At 42.1% G+C, this 16,335-nt stretch overlaps 1 protein-coding gene across 3 annotated transcripts in view; it reads left to right on the top strand.

The window, feature by feature from the left end:
• LOC128889179 (uncharacterized) overlaps positions 1–8,294 on the top strand; it is a 79,557-nt gene extending 71,263 nt beyond the window's left edge. For 2 of the 3 annotated variants that reach the window (XM_054146577.1, XM_054146575.1), the window contains 4 exons: positions 3,525–3,609; positions 4,916–5,013; positions 5,108–5,320; positions 7,134–8,294. In XM_054146577.1, the coding sequence (XP_054002552.1) occupies positions 3,525–3,609; positions 4,916–5,013; positions 5,108–5,298 (374 nt within the window). In that variant the 3' untranslated portion in view covers positions 5,299–5,320; positions 7,134–8,294. The remainder of the gene's footprint in view (positions 1–3,524; positions 3,610–4,915; positions 5,014–5,107; positions 5,321–7,133) is intronic. The other variant, XM_054146578.1, reaches the window with a different exon arrangement.
• The last annotated feature ends 8,041 nt before the right edge of the window (positions 8,295–16,335 follow it).

Here is a 16,335-nt window from a genome sequence, read left to right as displayed (position 1 = left end):
GAGAACCGCAGGATGCAAAAGGATGATCGATAAGTGTTCATATACTGCTCGAACAAAATTTCAGAAACCCCCTTCTCCCCCTTCCCACGGGAATCTCTTCGTAACCCATGTTTGTATTCACAAGAACTTTATTTTGAGTTTTATGTTATCTCTCGAAAAAGGAATTGTTTCGTAGGTGCATCGATTCGTGAATACGTTAATTATTATTTATTGTTCGAATAAAATTGCGTTTGACTCCGGCTCGATCCCATCGCTTCTTTCATTGAATGCTGATCTCTGAGCATCCAGAGTCATCGGTAATGAAAAGAGAAGCCTTGGAATGGACAAACGGTCTTCCAAGTCGATTTTTTCCCCAACTCTTACCCGTAGATTTCTAAACAAACCACCGTGAACGAACGTTTCGTTCCTCTGAAAGTGACGAATTGCTCAATTTGCTGTAGCGTCGCAACCCCTGACATCCACAAATTTATCTCGCGAATGGTTAGGGAAGCGGAAACCCGACGACACCGGAACGATATTTTCACGTACGTCGACCCAGTGTGATATGTGTCCTTAGAGCAGCGTTTCCCAAACTTTTTTTCGTCCCTCCAACACTTTTCGTCGCGTTCAAAGAAGTTTAAATTTCAAAGAGCGTTTGTACCTCTTTGGGTCATTTGTTTTCCAAAATGGAAAAGATACAATTAACGCTCGAGTTGCATTTCATAACACGTGCCTACGAGTCATACGATATAAATTATGATTTTTCAAAAGAAAAAATAAGTTGCACTGCATTTTTAAGTCAACATACAGTGTTCCCCTGTTCGATTACTTATGCCAGTCCAATGTTAAAAACTTGCTAACGTTGTAAACGTGATGCCTGTGGTTTATTTATTTTATTATTTTAATTATTCTGGATCTCTCACGGAACACAGTTTGAGAAACGCTGCCTCAGAGCGATCAAGTTAAATTGCTAGACTCCCAAGTAGTATGACTAATGCGTTACACGTCCAGTGAGATTAAAAATGAAGATCGACGGTACGGGAAATTAATAATTCAACGGGCGAAAGATACGGGACACGAATTCACAGTTTCTTCCCTTCGGTTTGAACCACTATGAATAATTTAGAAAAGATACGAGAATTAACTCCAATCGCGATCGAGTATCACTCTAACCTCTCCCCCAAAAGAAACCAAAAGCTCTGCAAGTAACTGTTCGGTAACTATCCCACTATGCTGCAATATTCGAAAGGCTTTCTACCCTTACTAAGTCAACACGTTCTCCCTTAGACTATTAATCGTCGCGTTTAGTCCTCGTTTTGACCCGCAACTCCACGTCCAGAATTTTCGTGACATCTTCAATTTAACAATAATTAATATATTCGAACTTCAATTAATTTCTAACTTCACAAAAAGTTAACCACTGACTCCTGAACTCCTTCATCAACCTCTGTGTAAATATTTTATCACTAGACTGCGGAATTTTATGTACTTACACGAAACTTGAAAGTGGAACAAACTACAAAATGCACACATCATGGAAGAGTATGCATAATTATTGAACGTTAAAGTTCGTATTACAACATCTCCAGAGTAAAATAAACTCCTACTTAGATTCAATTTCTGTAGGTTTATTTGTTTAGATTTTACTTTGCATAAAGACCAGCAGTCTGTTCATCGCGTTCTAAATATCTTCTAAAAACAGGATCTTCCAATTTCCAAAAAGTCCGTTGAGAAATTCTCCCGTGTACCATCGCTATCGCGTTATCCGAGTCGCATTCCCATGTGTGTCGTGAAAATTCTAGCGTGCGGTTGCGGGTTAAAGTATAGAGGGGAAAACGCGTGAAAAGAAATCTGAAAAAAGTACACCGAAACGAAAAAGAAAGAGAAAAAAAAGCTATTGCGAACGAGAAAGTAGGCAAGTAGCGGTGAATTTACCAACGGCGAGCGGTAAAGCGCCGCAGTGACCGATGGTGCGTACGTATCTCGCGCTCAGCCTGCATGTGCATGCGACCTCTTTCTCTTGCATCTCGTGTTTTTGCATAACAAAACACCCCTGGATATACAGCCACTGGTGGCCTGCACGTAGACGCCATATACACGTTCGCACCGGCTTCACGTTTACACGTGCAACCGCACACGCGTCACGGTAGCTGCGTGCATTTGTATGCAATGAGCTTGTGCTATTATCCTCGTGCACATACTCTCTCTGTATGCATATATAAATATACGATACGCGTGTGTACCGAGTGTCCCGTTAAGTACGCGATTGAATTTACACGTTGGACATTTAAGTACTGGATTGCCGTGGTTTTCGATAACAGGAGTCTGGTTCTCAGGAGTTTTGTGTTGCGAGGCTGTGAATTTTGATTGTAGCCGGTGGTAGTCACCGCGAGGAATATTTGAGTGGCGACTACTTTGAGATTTGAGAAGATTTTTTGTAATTGCGTTGGACACTTGGGGTCTTAAGACTCTGTAGAGACATTGGCGCCATTAGCGAAGAAAGGAACGACCAAAAGGCCACTTGTGCGCAAGGCAGATGCATTCACCTCGCGCAGAAGTGACTGTCTGGTACCTAGTTTCTCCATTAGCGGAGTTAATGGCTGTCTATAAATTTCACAAGCCTTACTAGCAATTTCTCGCTCCTGTTACCAGTAGTTTTATCCTTTCCTAAACTGTAAAGATGGCAACCCTCGGCAATAAGGCTCGAGTAGCCGAAGAAAGAAATCATCTTCCGCCACTCGATCCTCCCTCCACGCCGTATAAATTTAACCCTTGTACTTCCGGGACACCCCGTGTGCACAGATTTCTACTTACGTTCTTCGCCTCTTCGTGACAAAAGTTGACTTCGATGGAACCAAGACTTTTAACGAGTCCACGCGAAACTCTTGCTAGAAATTGTTCGTCGAAACCGGCGACGAGCAAAGTTTAAAGCTGGATAAAAATTTCGAGTAACGAACAAAAGCTTCCTTGCCAAAAGGAACTTTGCCAGGTGCCTCGAGACACAAAGGAAAAAGTGAAATTCTGTACATCGAGACTAATACGCACACGCTCGTCGCGTGCACCGAGTTTTTTGGCTGTAGTATTTGCCGTTGTTGTTTGCCGTGAGACCCGACGATAACGAGTGATTATTATTTATTTATTTATTTGTTAAATAACATAATCACCGGGTAAGCTGTGGTATGAATAACGTAGTTGCCGTCGAGTTCGATTCGTTCCGCGATCGAGGGGTCGTGGGACCAATCCGTGATGGCGATCTCGCGAAGGCCAATGAAATTCCTCGATATTCCTTTCTCCGAAGAAAATCGCCAAAATCCCGTGGACAATTTCACAAGCTTCTGCGCATCGTTTCTCTGGCGATTAGAAGGATAGCCATGCTACTCGAACCTGGTAGCTCGCTGGTTGATCGCACGCTAGCGAGAGTAGACGTAGCGTTCGACACTGTCGTTTAGGATCGACCTGCCTTCGCGATTTTGTCGATCACCCCGTGTCTGTGCAGAAAATTCGACGATCTCGATCGTTCTAACTCGATGCTCTCGCTTTTCTAGGTGCAGCAGCCAATCTACGCAAGGAGGTAATCAGAAACAAGATCAGAGCCATTGGCAAGATGGCGCGCGTCTTCTCCGTCCTCAGGTCAGCATTATTATATTTTGTACTGTAATATACAGTGTGGTATAACATAGAAAGGAGATATGTAAACAAATTTGCTACGTTAATTTCAAATAATCAGTAATCAATATTATTATTTGTTATTAGAAATATCATGACATAGTTAATTTATAGAGCGAATCCAGTGTAACTGGAAAAGTAAAATTCACGCTTGCATTTATCTCGTCCAACTTTGTTCGCAGTTCGTAGCAATTTTTAGTGATTCGGTCGTTCCCCAGGCGTAGCTCGCGTAATTAATTCTGTTTACGGTTGATACTGCTTGCGGCTCTCTGGTATAAACCGTGTCCTTTCGGTAAAGTGTTCCAACGTTCCTCTGGCATTGCAGTAAGCTGCATTAACAGGTTAGATTACACGCGGAACCAACGTGTTATGCGACCCTCTGGTCCTATGCGCCGCTGTATCTTCTGACCTCCCGATGAAATTACCTCCAATGCCACGAAACGTCAAAACGCTTTTCCAGACGCAGCTGAAACCATCAAGCTGTGTCCAACGCAACATCTGTGACATATGACTAACTCTGGCAGTTGTGAAAACGACTTCAACAGACAAATCATGCTTGAGAATATGAAGTGTTGATACGCACCTAGGGGAAGCCCAGATTAGATTAGGGATATTTTCTTAAGCAGCTCTGATTTGTTTAAAGAATCACGCTACATACGGAATAATATATACGAAAATATTTTTGACTCGGCAAATACTAGTTGATTAATATTAAAACTCAAGAAAATATGTATTAAAATTGTTGATAGCCCCGATAGCTTGCAAGCAGGTGCAAGCCCCGATAAGTTTAGGTTCCGATATCCAATTAACGATACCCCGTTAATAACGGCCGAGCGAGGCAGTCACGTTTTCGTGGCGATAAATTATCCCTAATTGGTTGGAATCTCGACGTCCACCAATCACGTGATTCGATAAATACGGTATTTACTTGCACGGGAACGTGGACCACCGTCGGAAGTCCCTGTTGAAGAAGAAGGGTGGGGGCGCGATGATTTTGTCGACGCTGCCGCAGAGACTAATGGCATAATTGGTTCGACCAGTGGAACAATCGCGCATCGGATTACGCGATACGATTCATTAACGATAGAAAAACGGTCCACGGTTGCATTCAAATCGATCGAAGCTTCGCTGTTCGACTGCGATCGCGCGAGAAAGAGTGCAGCAGCCTGCGCTGTACAAGGAGGAAACACTTAAAACTGGTCCAGACGACTGGTTTACTTTTTACGATGGTAAGAAACGCGATATCTGACAGAATTATCGTTTCTTTCAGGGAGGAGAGCGAGAGCGTGTTACAGCTGAAGGGTCTGACACCGACTGGGGCACTACCACTTGGCGCGTTATCTGGTGGCAAGACGTCCCTAAAAAACGGTAAACGTTCGCACATGTGAAAACTATAGCTAAGCATCGATATTATTGATGCAGTTACGTCGGCATTATACTAATCGTCGATCAATCTTTCCAGCTCTCCAAGGCTTCTCGCCGAACCACAAAATCACTTCGTTCGCAGAGGCAAAGGGTCTGGACGCCATAAACGAAAGGATGCCGCCAAGAAAGGACGCCCCGCCCACGCCGGTAAACGAGGAGAAGCCCGTGATAAAGCCGCCGACTCCTGCGGGAGACAAGCGAGACCACACACCGCAACCGCAATCGTGAGCCTCACACTCGTCCAATCAAGGTACACATCACACCCACGTGGATGATCCTGACTCGGGGAGATTATTCCTCTCACGATCGATCTCTCTCCATTCAACATGGATCAGGATCTACGGTACCGCGCGTGGCACCTGCCAGCTAGAATCAAAGATGGGTAAAATTTCGTTGCAGCAGACTACTTCAAATTCGATTTGCACACGCCACCGACCAATCATCAGATTTTTCTCTAGTTGCCCATCTCTGGCAGGATTCACGATTGGTGAACGATCGTCGGCCCGAGGATCGTTCGCCAATGCGGGCCCGTGAGCTTAACGGAAACCAGCTGAAAGTGTATTCCCAGCTGCAAGAGCATCGGCGTTATTCGAAGCATCACTACACTGCGAACGATAAAGTCGATGCGTTAAATAGAGAAGTTTCCACGAGTGGATCGTGTATCGAAAAATCACAACGAAAGCTGCTCGATTGACACCGATTAACGTCATGCACGAATTGCACGAGTCTCGGTTTCGATCCAGGGCAATTTTGATTAATCAATCGCGTACTAACCTGGTGTCTACGTCACGGCCAACTACAGAGAGACACGTGGATTCACAGCTTCGTGTTGTGTTGCACGATAATCGAGACGCTTTGTCGACCGAACGCGTTGATCCTGAAGAATCGTCGTTGACGATAATTCCGTGGAAAGAGATTCTTCGATTCTCAGAGGAGGTAGATTAGGTCTGACAGGTTCAAACTTAGAGTAGATTTTTTAATTACGATAGGGTTAGAGAAATGTCTATGAAGACCGATCAGTACTTTGTGATCTAGGTTAAAAGACCCACCTGAGAACTCTGGGTTAGATTGCAACCGGATATTTATTACTAGAATGCAGATGGTATGCATTTATGCTGTACATTAACACGATATGTAGATAAATGTTTTATAAATTAGCGTAGCACCAGGAATATTTAATTTTGCATAAATGCATGATGTGTTCTCTATACGTTCGACATGAATGCATAAAATCTATATTCCAGTAATTACGACAGATGTTTGGAATTTGAGCCAGGATATTACATTTCGATAAATGCATCAATTTCTATAGCACCATCTGTTTCCCATTAGTGCAAGGTAGTGGTCCTCTTACGTTTCAAAAATTTGTATTCAAGGGTTCTTTAATTGGACTTTAGGTCACCTTTTCCCATCTTGATTTAGAATCAATGTAAATTATACACAAAGTTCGATATTACCTACTCGAGGCAACTAATTTGCAGTCTATCGTCGAGGTTGCTGGTCCATCTCCATAAACTCGGACAGTATCTGCCAAACTTTCTAACGTATCCCGAAGTTCGAACGGTATTGTTGTCTTCTCGGTAACTGCTCTCGATAGAATTAAAGTCAAAGTAGTTGCGTCCGTTTATTGCCAAACCTCGGGCCATTGGAAACGCTCACAGGCGCACGAATATTCCACGAAGTGGTCTTTCGAAGAATCGTAAACCGACGCACGCGTTTTATCGTCGGCGACGAACGAACGGATGTATTGCTTGAATATTTGGAAACGATCCCTGGAGTGACGGGATTATATGGCGCTAGTTAAAGTATTTCTTACGTTATTTTATTTACAAATTTCATAAATACGCTTCACATGAATTAATGAAGAATTAAGTCAGAAGTCACAATAAAAGGTTTCACCTCCTAAAGGCGGAACACCGGCTCCACCACGCTCGAGCCACGCCCCCAAGGGAGCTTTTCCATGTACCCAAGCTATAGATCCTCGTACAATCGCGTTCGTGGTCTCACTCTGTCGACAAAGTGTTAGCGAAAGAAGTCGAGGCTCCGTTGAACGTTTTTTTCAGGTGGCAAGGATGGGTCGTAAGATCCAAGTGCTGTCGCCGCCGCCACCACCGTAAGATCCAAACCATTGCTCGTCTCTCCCCCCCGGTTGTTATCACTAGCGCGCTGTTTGTCGAGCCAGGAAGGAATCGTCGCGGCCGCGAGGAAGACCTCGAACGCGGAGAGGACTGCCACGCTCGTCGACGCGAGAACCACGGGTGTCGTCGCTACTGCACCCACAGGTCGTGTCTCAGAGCAGCGGGCAGACGCTGCGAGGGATGTCCACGCCGACGATGGAGACGGTCCACGGGTCTGACCCCGTTTTGCGCGCGATTCGCGCGTCGTTGCAGCTCGCGTCCTAAACGGGGAGTGTTCGTCTCGCGGGAGGTTCTGCGCGATCGTCGTGCCCTCGTCTCCTTTGTCCTCTTTCTCCCGTCGGACGACGACGACGACCACGATCCCTGTTCGCGTTGGATCGAAATTTAGAGAACGATAGCTTGGGAACAATGACGACGGAGGAGGGACGAATCGAGCGCTGCGATCTCCGTGTGTACGCGCACCTATTGGTGGACAGACTCGGGTTCCAGAAGAGTTTGGGGCTCGCTCAGGCTGTCAACTTTCCCTTGGATGAGAGTTTGCTTGAGGATCTTTACTAGAACCAGGACCTTTTAACATCTGGGTCTCCAGACCTCTCCCATCTGGTTTATACCGGAAGGTTAATGGCATGAGCGAGCCCATAAGAATTGCAATTTTAATGAGGAATTTTTAGGGAGAATAGGGACGTCCTATCGAGTAGATTCACACTATATAAAAATATGATTTTATTCGTTCTATTTTTACGATCTTAATTCAAATTTGTTACGATCTGTGATATTCCCTGTAAATGGAGATCAATTTGGAAAAATATTTTTTAGAGTTGCACAGCAGAACAAGCTCCACTTCTGTTGCCATGTATCAAGCATATTCCAACGTTTTACACAAAGCAACAGAAAGGTGGGACTCTGCAGAGCCACAACGAAATGGCGCCACAGGAGATCGATCTCTCCTACAGTGGCGCCAAGACAAACGAGCTAAGAGTCTTCATTCCGGTGGGACCTCTTGCAGAGAGTAGGTATCATAACCGATCATTATGCGCGCGTAGACACGGAGCAAGGGCAAAAGGGAAGAGGGTCGCGTGTAAGTCGCGTGTAAGTCGCGTGTAAGTCGCGTGTAAGTCGCGTGTCGCGGTCGTTTAAACGCCGAGGAATCAATCTGTCGTCGTCCTCGGTGGTCTTCGACGATCTCTCGTTTCCCTCGATCGCCGCGAGATAGCGATCCAGGCACGGGAACACTTCCTCCTCCCTCCGTAACAAACGCGAGGCGAACATACGCGAGGTGTAGAGAAATGAAAGATTTAACGGGGATTTAACAAAAAAATAAAAGAGAATAAAAAATGAAACGAAAATAAAAGGTGAAATGAAAAAAGAGGTAAATAAAATAAAAAAAGGCAGCTGGCCTGTCGGTACGGCGGAGCTTCCGGTTTTAGGATTTACTAGGTTCTTAAGGAGTCCGCCCTGGGTGGTGCAAGGGCATCCCCGCGACAGGGTGGGGTTACTTAAATCTTAAGTCGAGCTAAGCTTAGGGTTAAGCCGTAAGTTATATCGGAGAATTTATTTAATATACGCATATACGATAAATATATTATTAATTGATTAATATTATTATTATTACTATTATTATTACTATTATTATCATTATCATTATTATTACTATTATACGATACGGTGTTTCTCATTAAATCCACGTCGAGCGCGTCGCTTAGCGAGGGGGCACGATTACGCGCGATTCGCCCGTCCCAACTTGTTTGTTCGTCAAGGAGGGAACAATTTTTTGTAAAGAAAACGTCCCGAATTTTTAGACGCGTCCCTGCACTCTCGCGAAACCGATTCAGAACACAACGATACCGATTCGAAAGACGCGACTCGACCAACGACCAAGTTCGTCAAATTCTTGAGAGAAATTACAGTTCGATTCTCTTTTTAAATAATTCGCGAGTCCTCCTCTCGATTTTAACTTCATCCGCTCGGAAACAACTCTCGCCTTCGCCTTCTCTGAGGTGCGTTTTAAACTAGGGGTTAGTTTCCTCTAGTTAGTTTCCTCCTAGTTTCCTAGGCGTTAATATCTTGAAAATCTTGAAACCACGAGAACAAATCACAAATGATCACTCCTTAAAAATGCCTGTGTCGAGATACTGTCAGCCTCAAATGCAAGCGAATCAGTGATCAAAGCGCGCGCAATAGAGAGGTTCTATTTTAAACTCATCCAAAGAAACTTTCCCACGGCATAACAGAGCCTAGAAATGGTCAAAATTGTACCCACGTCGAATCAAAATTAAAACTTCTAATTCGCCTTCTTCTAATTTCGCCCATCTCTGGACGGGTGAGCGCGTGCTTCGTGGCCCCAGAACTGAAAAGGCACGCTCGACGGGGCACAGGGAATCTCTCGCGGAGGCTTCGCGGGCCTCGATCGCGCACGAACGAAGGATCTATAACGCATATTATACGTATATCAGTAAATGAAAAAAAAAACCATGACATGTGTGCTCCTTTTGGACGTGTGATGCGTAACCCTTGCTCCAGCCAGTCGCAGAAGTTTATAGCGGGAACTAAGATAACCGATTTTCGGAGGAGGTACGCACAGAGGCCAGAGAACTGACGGGACAACGCTCGACCAATGCGTCCACGTGCATCGTCCACGTGGCAGTAGGGAACTTAAAGAGGAGAGAAAGCGAAAACGAAAACGAATTGTCTAGGGGGATAAAATAAAAAATAAAGAAAAAGGGGGCGAACGAATTTTGTCCGTGGTCTGAATTCCACGAAACACGTTTCGATCGGAGAATTACGGACAGCCACGTTGCGTAACACGTCTAATAACGTTGATCTTCTATGATTTTAATGTGTGTTCTTGCTACTATCCGACATAAGTCTGGCTCACAGACGACGAGGCTGCTCGCGCCTGGCGTCGGAAGTGAAGCCTTTGCGAAGGCCCCTGAAAAGTGGGATCGGGACGCGAGAATGCGAACGAAAGCGTTAAGACGAGTAGTCAGATGTCGAATTTTTTTCTTTTTTTTTTTTTTAGAAATAAACAGGGATTGTAGCGTCTCGAATAGAGGAATCGAAGCATTCTGAAAGTGATCTTGCGCTCGATGTGCCATAGAAACAATTTCGCGCTTGCCAATCGGGGCATCGAGTTATCGATTTGAACACGTGACTTCTCAATGCCGCTTCCTTTCTTTCCCGTGAGCGTGTTTAGTTCGAGTCGACGGGTGTCAGTGCCAAACTACGATTCCTTTTTGATTTTACGAATCGCGATTGAAAGCAGAGTTCCAACGATTGGAACGCTGATTAGTTTTTTGAAACACTTGGCTAGTCTCTAGGTTGTCGTTAGTGCACTCCTGGGTTTCGAATTTCCCGCCTTCTGCGGCTAGCCTCGCGCCTCGAGCATTGTCTAACTTTGTGTAAGAAACAAGCGTCGAGAATCACCTGATATTATCTTTTTTTTTTTTTTTTATATATAAAATCGCGCGGTTTTTAAATGTATTTTTAAACATTTTGTGCGTTCCTATGTTGTTATACTTTAGTGCCATAAGAGGTTTATACACTTTCCCGCCTTTTTTTTTATCGCGCGGTAGAATGAGTCTCATTTGGATGCCTTCCTGCCTTAGCCTTGATTTTATTTTAAAAGTCAGTGTCTGAGAACTGAATCGATTTATCATCACAACACATTTTCCCATCAGCATGTTGACCTTTTTAAATATGGCGATTCTTCGGGATGTTCTGAAGCGTTTTCAAGAGTCTCTTACGCCATCTTTGATTGCTCTTACACTTTCACGCAGTTTCACGGCGTTCTAGGATCCACTCTGTATATAACATATTTATTTTTCGGCGCGGGAATGCCAAACTTTTTTATATACGGTCGAACTTGGTTATAACGAACACGTGTCCAGCGATGATGTCGCGGCTGTAACCAGCAAAAAGTCATAATAATCTTAATTTATACTCCGAATTAATACCAGCCACCGTACCAAATTTTCGTAACTTCGAGAAACATCAACGTGCGAGATATTTGATGGTAATCTCAGTTTCAAGATTCACGGATGAAAAGACTAATAATATAAAAGAATGTCGTATTTATTATTAACTAGTATTGTTCTTAGTTAGTTGAAAATGAATTGCGTTTAGCATTAATATTAAGCGTTATGTAGTTGAAAAAAGCATATAGTACAGATAATATGCAGGCATGTAAATATACTTTTTTTTCTTTATCGTTTTTCCTTTTTTTTTTTGTTTAGTCTAGATATAACTATGAAATTTTATCAGGTCCCCCGGTATTCCTTACAATCGAGTTCGACTTTGCATATTTCAACCATATATATATATATATATATTTTTCCCCCAGCATTTCTCAACTGCTATTAAAGTAAAGTCCTCGCCCGACTCCCGCGTTTATTTTCGCGGTTTATCTCGTCGAGGAGCAGAGATGGGCGAAATTCCTCTCTAAATAAACTCTTCGAATAACGAATAAAAATTATTTATTGTCCGAATAAATTTCTGCCCATCTCTGTGGAGAAGTTGATGCGTTCATCGTCGCGTTTCCGAAGCGTCGATTTCTTTGGCGACGACGCGTCGCACGGCGGTTCATTTCGCGAAAAACGTGGCCAAAATTCAAGTTTCACGAAGTTTCGAAAACTCTTCCTAATTTTGGCCGCATTTTTGGCCATCCGGACCATTGTGGACGCGTCTCGACGGACGATCGAAATCGTGCGGAGTCCGCCGCGCTGCTTTATCGTGTAATATTTCTAGTAATAAAAATATCTCGTCGTTTTCGCTGTTTTTTCTACCTCCTCTATCTTAAGAATCGATGGAAAGCCGAAGTTGGACGCTACGGCGAATCGCGACGATGAGAAACGCGGAAATTATTCGCGGTGGACGGAATTGGGAATGTCACGGGACGTGAGAAAAGACTCCAGAATAAAGAAGGTTGAACGTGAAATAAATAACAAAAATAATGGTTATAAAACGTGTTAAGGAGAAAGTAAAAGAAAACGAAACGAGAGGTAGAAAAAGAATGGTACAGTCAAAGGCCACTTCCGTCAGCCAATTATCGGCGGCAGTGTAAGAATTACGGTCTGAAACATAATAAAGATAATGAAAGAATATTATTATAAAATGAAATGAATTAAATAAGATATATATTTGTATATATATGTATTTGTATATATATATTATATATATATATAAATATATATATACACACACAAAAAAATTATTATATATATATATATCTCTCTCTTCTCACTATGATAAAGATATACAGTGAATAATAATTCTATCTCTCTTTGCTACCAAGTTGTACTTATTCTTAATTGATTTACTTGTACAAAAGAATGTGTTAAATAATAATGAAATACATAATATAATATACATCTATAAATAATACATATTATAAATATATAAATATATATAATATAGCGTTAACTAATTATTATTATTATTATTATTATTATTATTATTGTTATTATTATTATTATTATTATTATTATTATTACGGTCATCGTGAGATACGGTTATTTTTAATTGTTTCATTATTGATTGTCATTATTATTATTACGATTATTATTATTATCATTATATTCCTATTGATTATCGTTACCATTGACGACGTTACCGATGCTATTTAACTATTATCACATCGTCACTATCGAATGCGAGAGAAAAACAAGTACGTAAGTGCGTGAGTGAGTTTTCGAAGCGCGGGAACCGCTGGTAAAGATAATATACATTGTGTATACTGTCTCCTACCACTGGTCACTATTGTGATGGTCGTTTCATGCTGCGTTACCACGAGGGAGACACGATTACAGCAGTTCAGAACTCGAATCTCATTTTCTTTTAATTAATTAGCTAAACTGTGGAATTATTTTACTAGGGGAAAAGATAACGTGAAGTTTTCTTTCAGTTCTGATTATTCGAATCAAATTCTTTGGCCAGCTTTACCCAAAGCAACACGAAGAAAACGTGATAATATAGAAAAACGTTCATGTTGATTCGTTTGTTAAGAGCGCATAGTAAAAACAGAAGAACGTTACCTGAACGCGAACCGTGTCCCAGCGTATAAACGCAGCCGCCTCTTAACATATTGTACATATTCGTGCGCGTCTCTTGATCCTAACATTGTATCGTGTCGTAGAATCTCTTTAGATAGGTGAAAAATCATGATCGATCGTCGGTAAGTCGTTGGGAAACGTTACCGATCCGGCTCGGATCATCGTGGATCGTTACCGATCCCGTAGGAAGGATCGATCCTGTGACGAAAGTATATCACTACTGGTCGTTTGCTTCGATCTTTCTGGGGCAAAGTGCAATCGTTGCCTTCATTACGAATAGGAATGCAGATTATTATTGTAAAATTTTTCTCGAGCATTTTTCTTTTCTTATCGACGGAGAAAGCGTCTCGTCGATGATGCAGGATCGTCCTTGACGCTCGTGTCCTTTTATCAGCGCGGGAAAAACGTATTCGAGTGTTTCTGGAGATAGTCACGATTCTCGTCTATATAAAAAGATATTAACCACTTGAGAGATATTGATACACGTGTGTATTGCTGCTTTTATATTAAAATTATCATTATTTATGGTCATAATACCTTCTAGTAACGAAATTCACTCCATCTCTGTTGTGATGAAAGGACACGCTCGTCTTTCGTTGCATCCGAACCGTTCACGTTTTCGTAACGACAGATCCACGTGTTCTTTGCTCACGCGATCGATGCATCGATACCTCGAATAACCTGAAACGAACACGCGAAATCCAACGAATCTCCTCTTAATTCTTACTACAACTTCCTTCTGGAACAAGGGCGGGCAAACTTCTTTATTTATTTAAACTCAAATCTGAAAAATAGAAGATCTAGTTTCTACCCAACTTTCATTTCGCTTTAATTTGTCGATTGTAAAATGATTATTATATTTCACGTTAGTCAAACGAAAATTTACTTTAATGTATCCTTATGTAAAGAGAAGGGGTGTCAAAAATGGCCAAAATCGTCCTCGCGTAATTAATGAACCCCCAAACGTTAAGAACGAACCATTTTCATTTTTATTAAAGTACCGATCGTATCCATCCTTGTTTCCGAACGGTGCCCGATAATATTCAATAGTATTCGATAGTTGCATCGCATTGGCGTCGCAAGATTCACACCCCCTCCCCCAACCCCCACCCCCACCCCCGGTGGAAACGAGAAACTGTATTATATTGTAGTAGCGTGTAATATCGTTAAGCTTACGATTGGGGTGAACCCAAAGCCTTTCTCTTAGAATTACGTGCGCGTCCACCGAAAACGTCTCGACTCCCAGATCGATTCCTTTCCCATTTCGAGTCTCATTGTGTACGAGAGAGTGAGTACGGGTATGATTAACGATAATGTGCGTCGATGCGTTATCTTTAGTACGCGAACGAACGTCCACGATTATATTACACGGCCAGGCTGTGTACACGCCGCGTTTAAGACATTAAAAAATCATCGAAAACGAGGAATAACGACCAATGGCGTAACCAACAATATTACGAACTTCGGTAGCCATCAGATTTTGCTTATTGTTATTCTTCTACAACTACTGTCTCCGAAACGCTCTCAGAATTCATTTCAACGCTTGATAGTTTGCAAAATTAATCAAAAAATTAAACTAACTTCGTTTGTTACGCCACTGGCGAAGCCATTTCCTCGGTCTGCTACCAGTCGCGAAAGCATTTCGTATTTGAGGCACCTAATCTATTTCGTTTTTGTAACATACAAACGATAAATAATGGGATATGGTTTTTCCCAAAGGGAAAGGGGGACTGATTCCACGATTATATAAAAAAATTTCTGACTGCGATGTACGTACGAGACTACCGTGAAAAATAATTCTGCCCGTTTCCAAGCACGCGTATCTTCGCGATTAGAGCTCGATCGATCGGGATAATCGAACAGCGAATGGGTGGACTAGCGATTTCTTAGATTGTTACGAACTCGTTCGAGATACTTTTTGTCCCTCCGTGATGCGAGCAAGAACAGCTAATGAGGATTTTACCATTTTATCTACATTTTTCAGACACGCACTCTTTTTCTCTATCTCTCTTTGTATCTCTTTATATTTCTGTCCGATATTATCCCGCGATTCGCGACGCCACCGACGTCGTACGCGTCCACGTCGCGACGCCTAGATTTCCCACGAGGGTGTAATCGAATCGAAAGAAGCCTCGATTGTATTATCGATTCATAAACAATTCTACAATGCTGGACGAAGGTATTGGCAACTTTCAGATTTACGGGAATAATTAAATAATTACGGGAAAAATCGAATTAATTTGTTCATAAGATTTTTACATCGACTGTCCGAGTTTACTACGCAACGAGAACCAGCGATATAAGTGGAGTGCCATTGAAGTAGTTATAAAGAAAAATACTTTAGTCCATTTAGTAAGCATTATCGCGCGGAAAGATTTACAAAATATAACAAATATATATTTTGTGCAATTTGCATAGCTTGAAGGGAAAGGTTTAAACAGGCCGTTTCGTTATATACGAGGCTCTTTCGATAAATCGATAAGCAATACAACAGCCTCGTGGGCACGTACGACTCGACAAGATGGCGCCCGTTCCCGGAACAGAATTTTCGCGATGACTTATAGGCGGTTATATACATGTATATACGCATATAGTAGGTATACATACGGAGTTAAGTTGCGTGCATTCTCATCTCTTTATATAAATATACACACACATGCGCGCGCAGACGGGAGCGAATCCACACGATAAGGCACACAGGCGAGACCACAAGCTAAAATACACATATGATATACGGTGTAATATTTATATATACAAATTACAAAATTGTGTAACAATAAACGAAAAAGGAAATTAATTTAATCACAGAGGGAACACGATCAAATTGGTTGAAAAACAACTTTTATGTACCTGTTACGACTGATTACTGTATACGCAATAAATATATGTATACATGTATATGTATATATGTGCACGTGTCTGTGTGTGTATCTATATATATATATTATATATATATATATGTATATCATACCATGTCACCATTGTTTTGTAATTATCGTTAAATGTCATTAACTGCTTGCTATCCGCGATTTGTGATCCGCCATACATTTATATCGATAATCGTATGTACATATCGAATT

This window comes from Hylaeus anthracinus, unplaced genomic scaffold (genome assembly GCF_026225885.1).
Source record: "Hylaeus anthracinus isolate JK02 unplaced genomic scaffold, UHH_iyHylAnth1.0_haploid 11997, whole genome shotgun sequence".
Lineage (NCBI taxonomy): Eukaryota > Metazoa > Arthropoda > Insecta > Hymenoptera > Colletidae > Hylaeus > Hylaeus anthracinus.
Note: the sequence above shows the minus strand (reverse complement) of the source record. Positions and strands in the feature narration are given on the sequence as shown.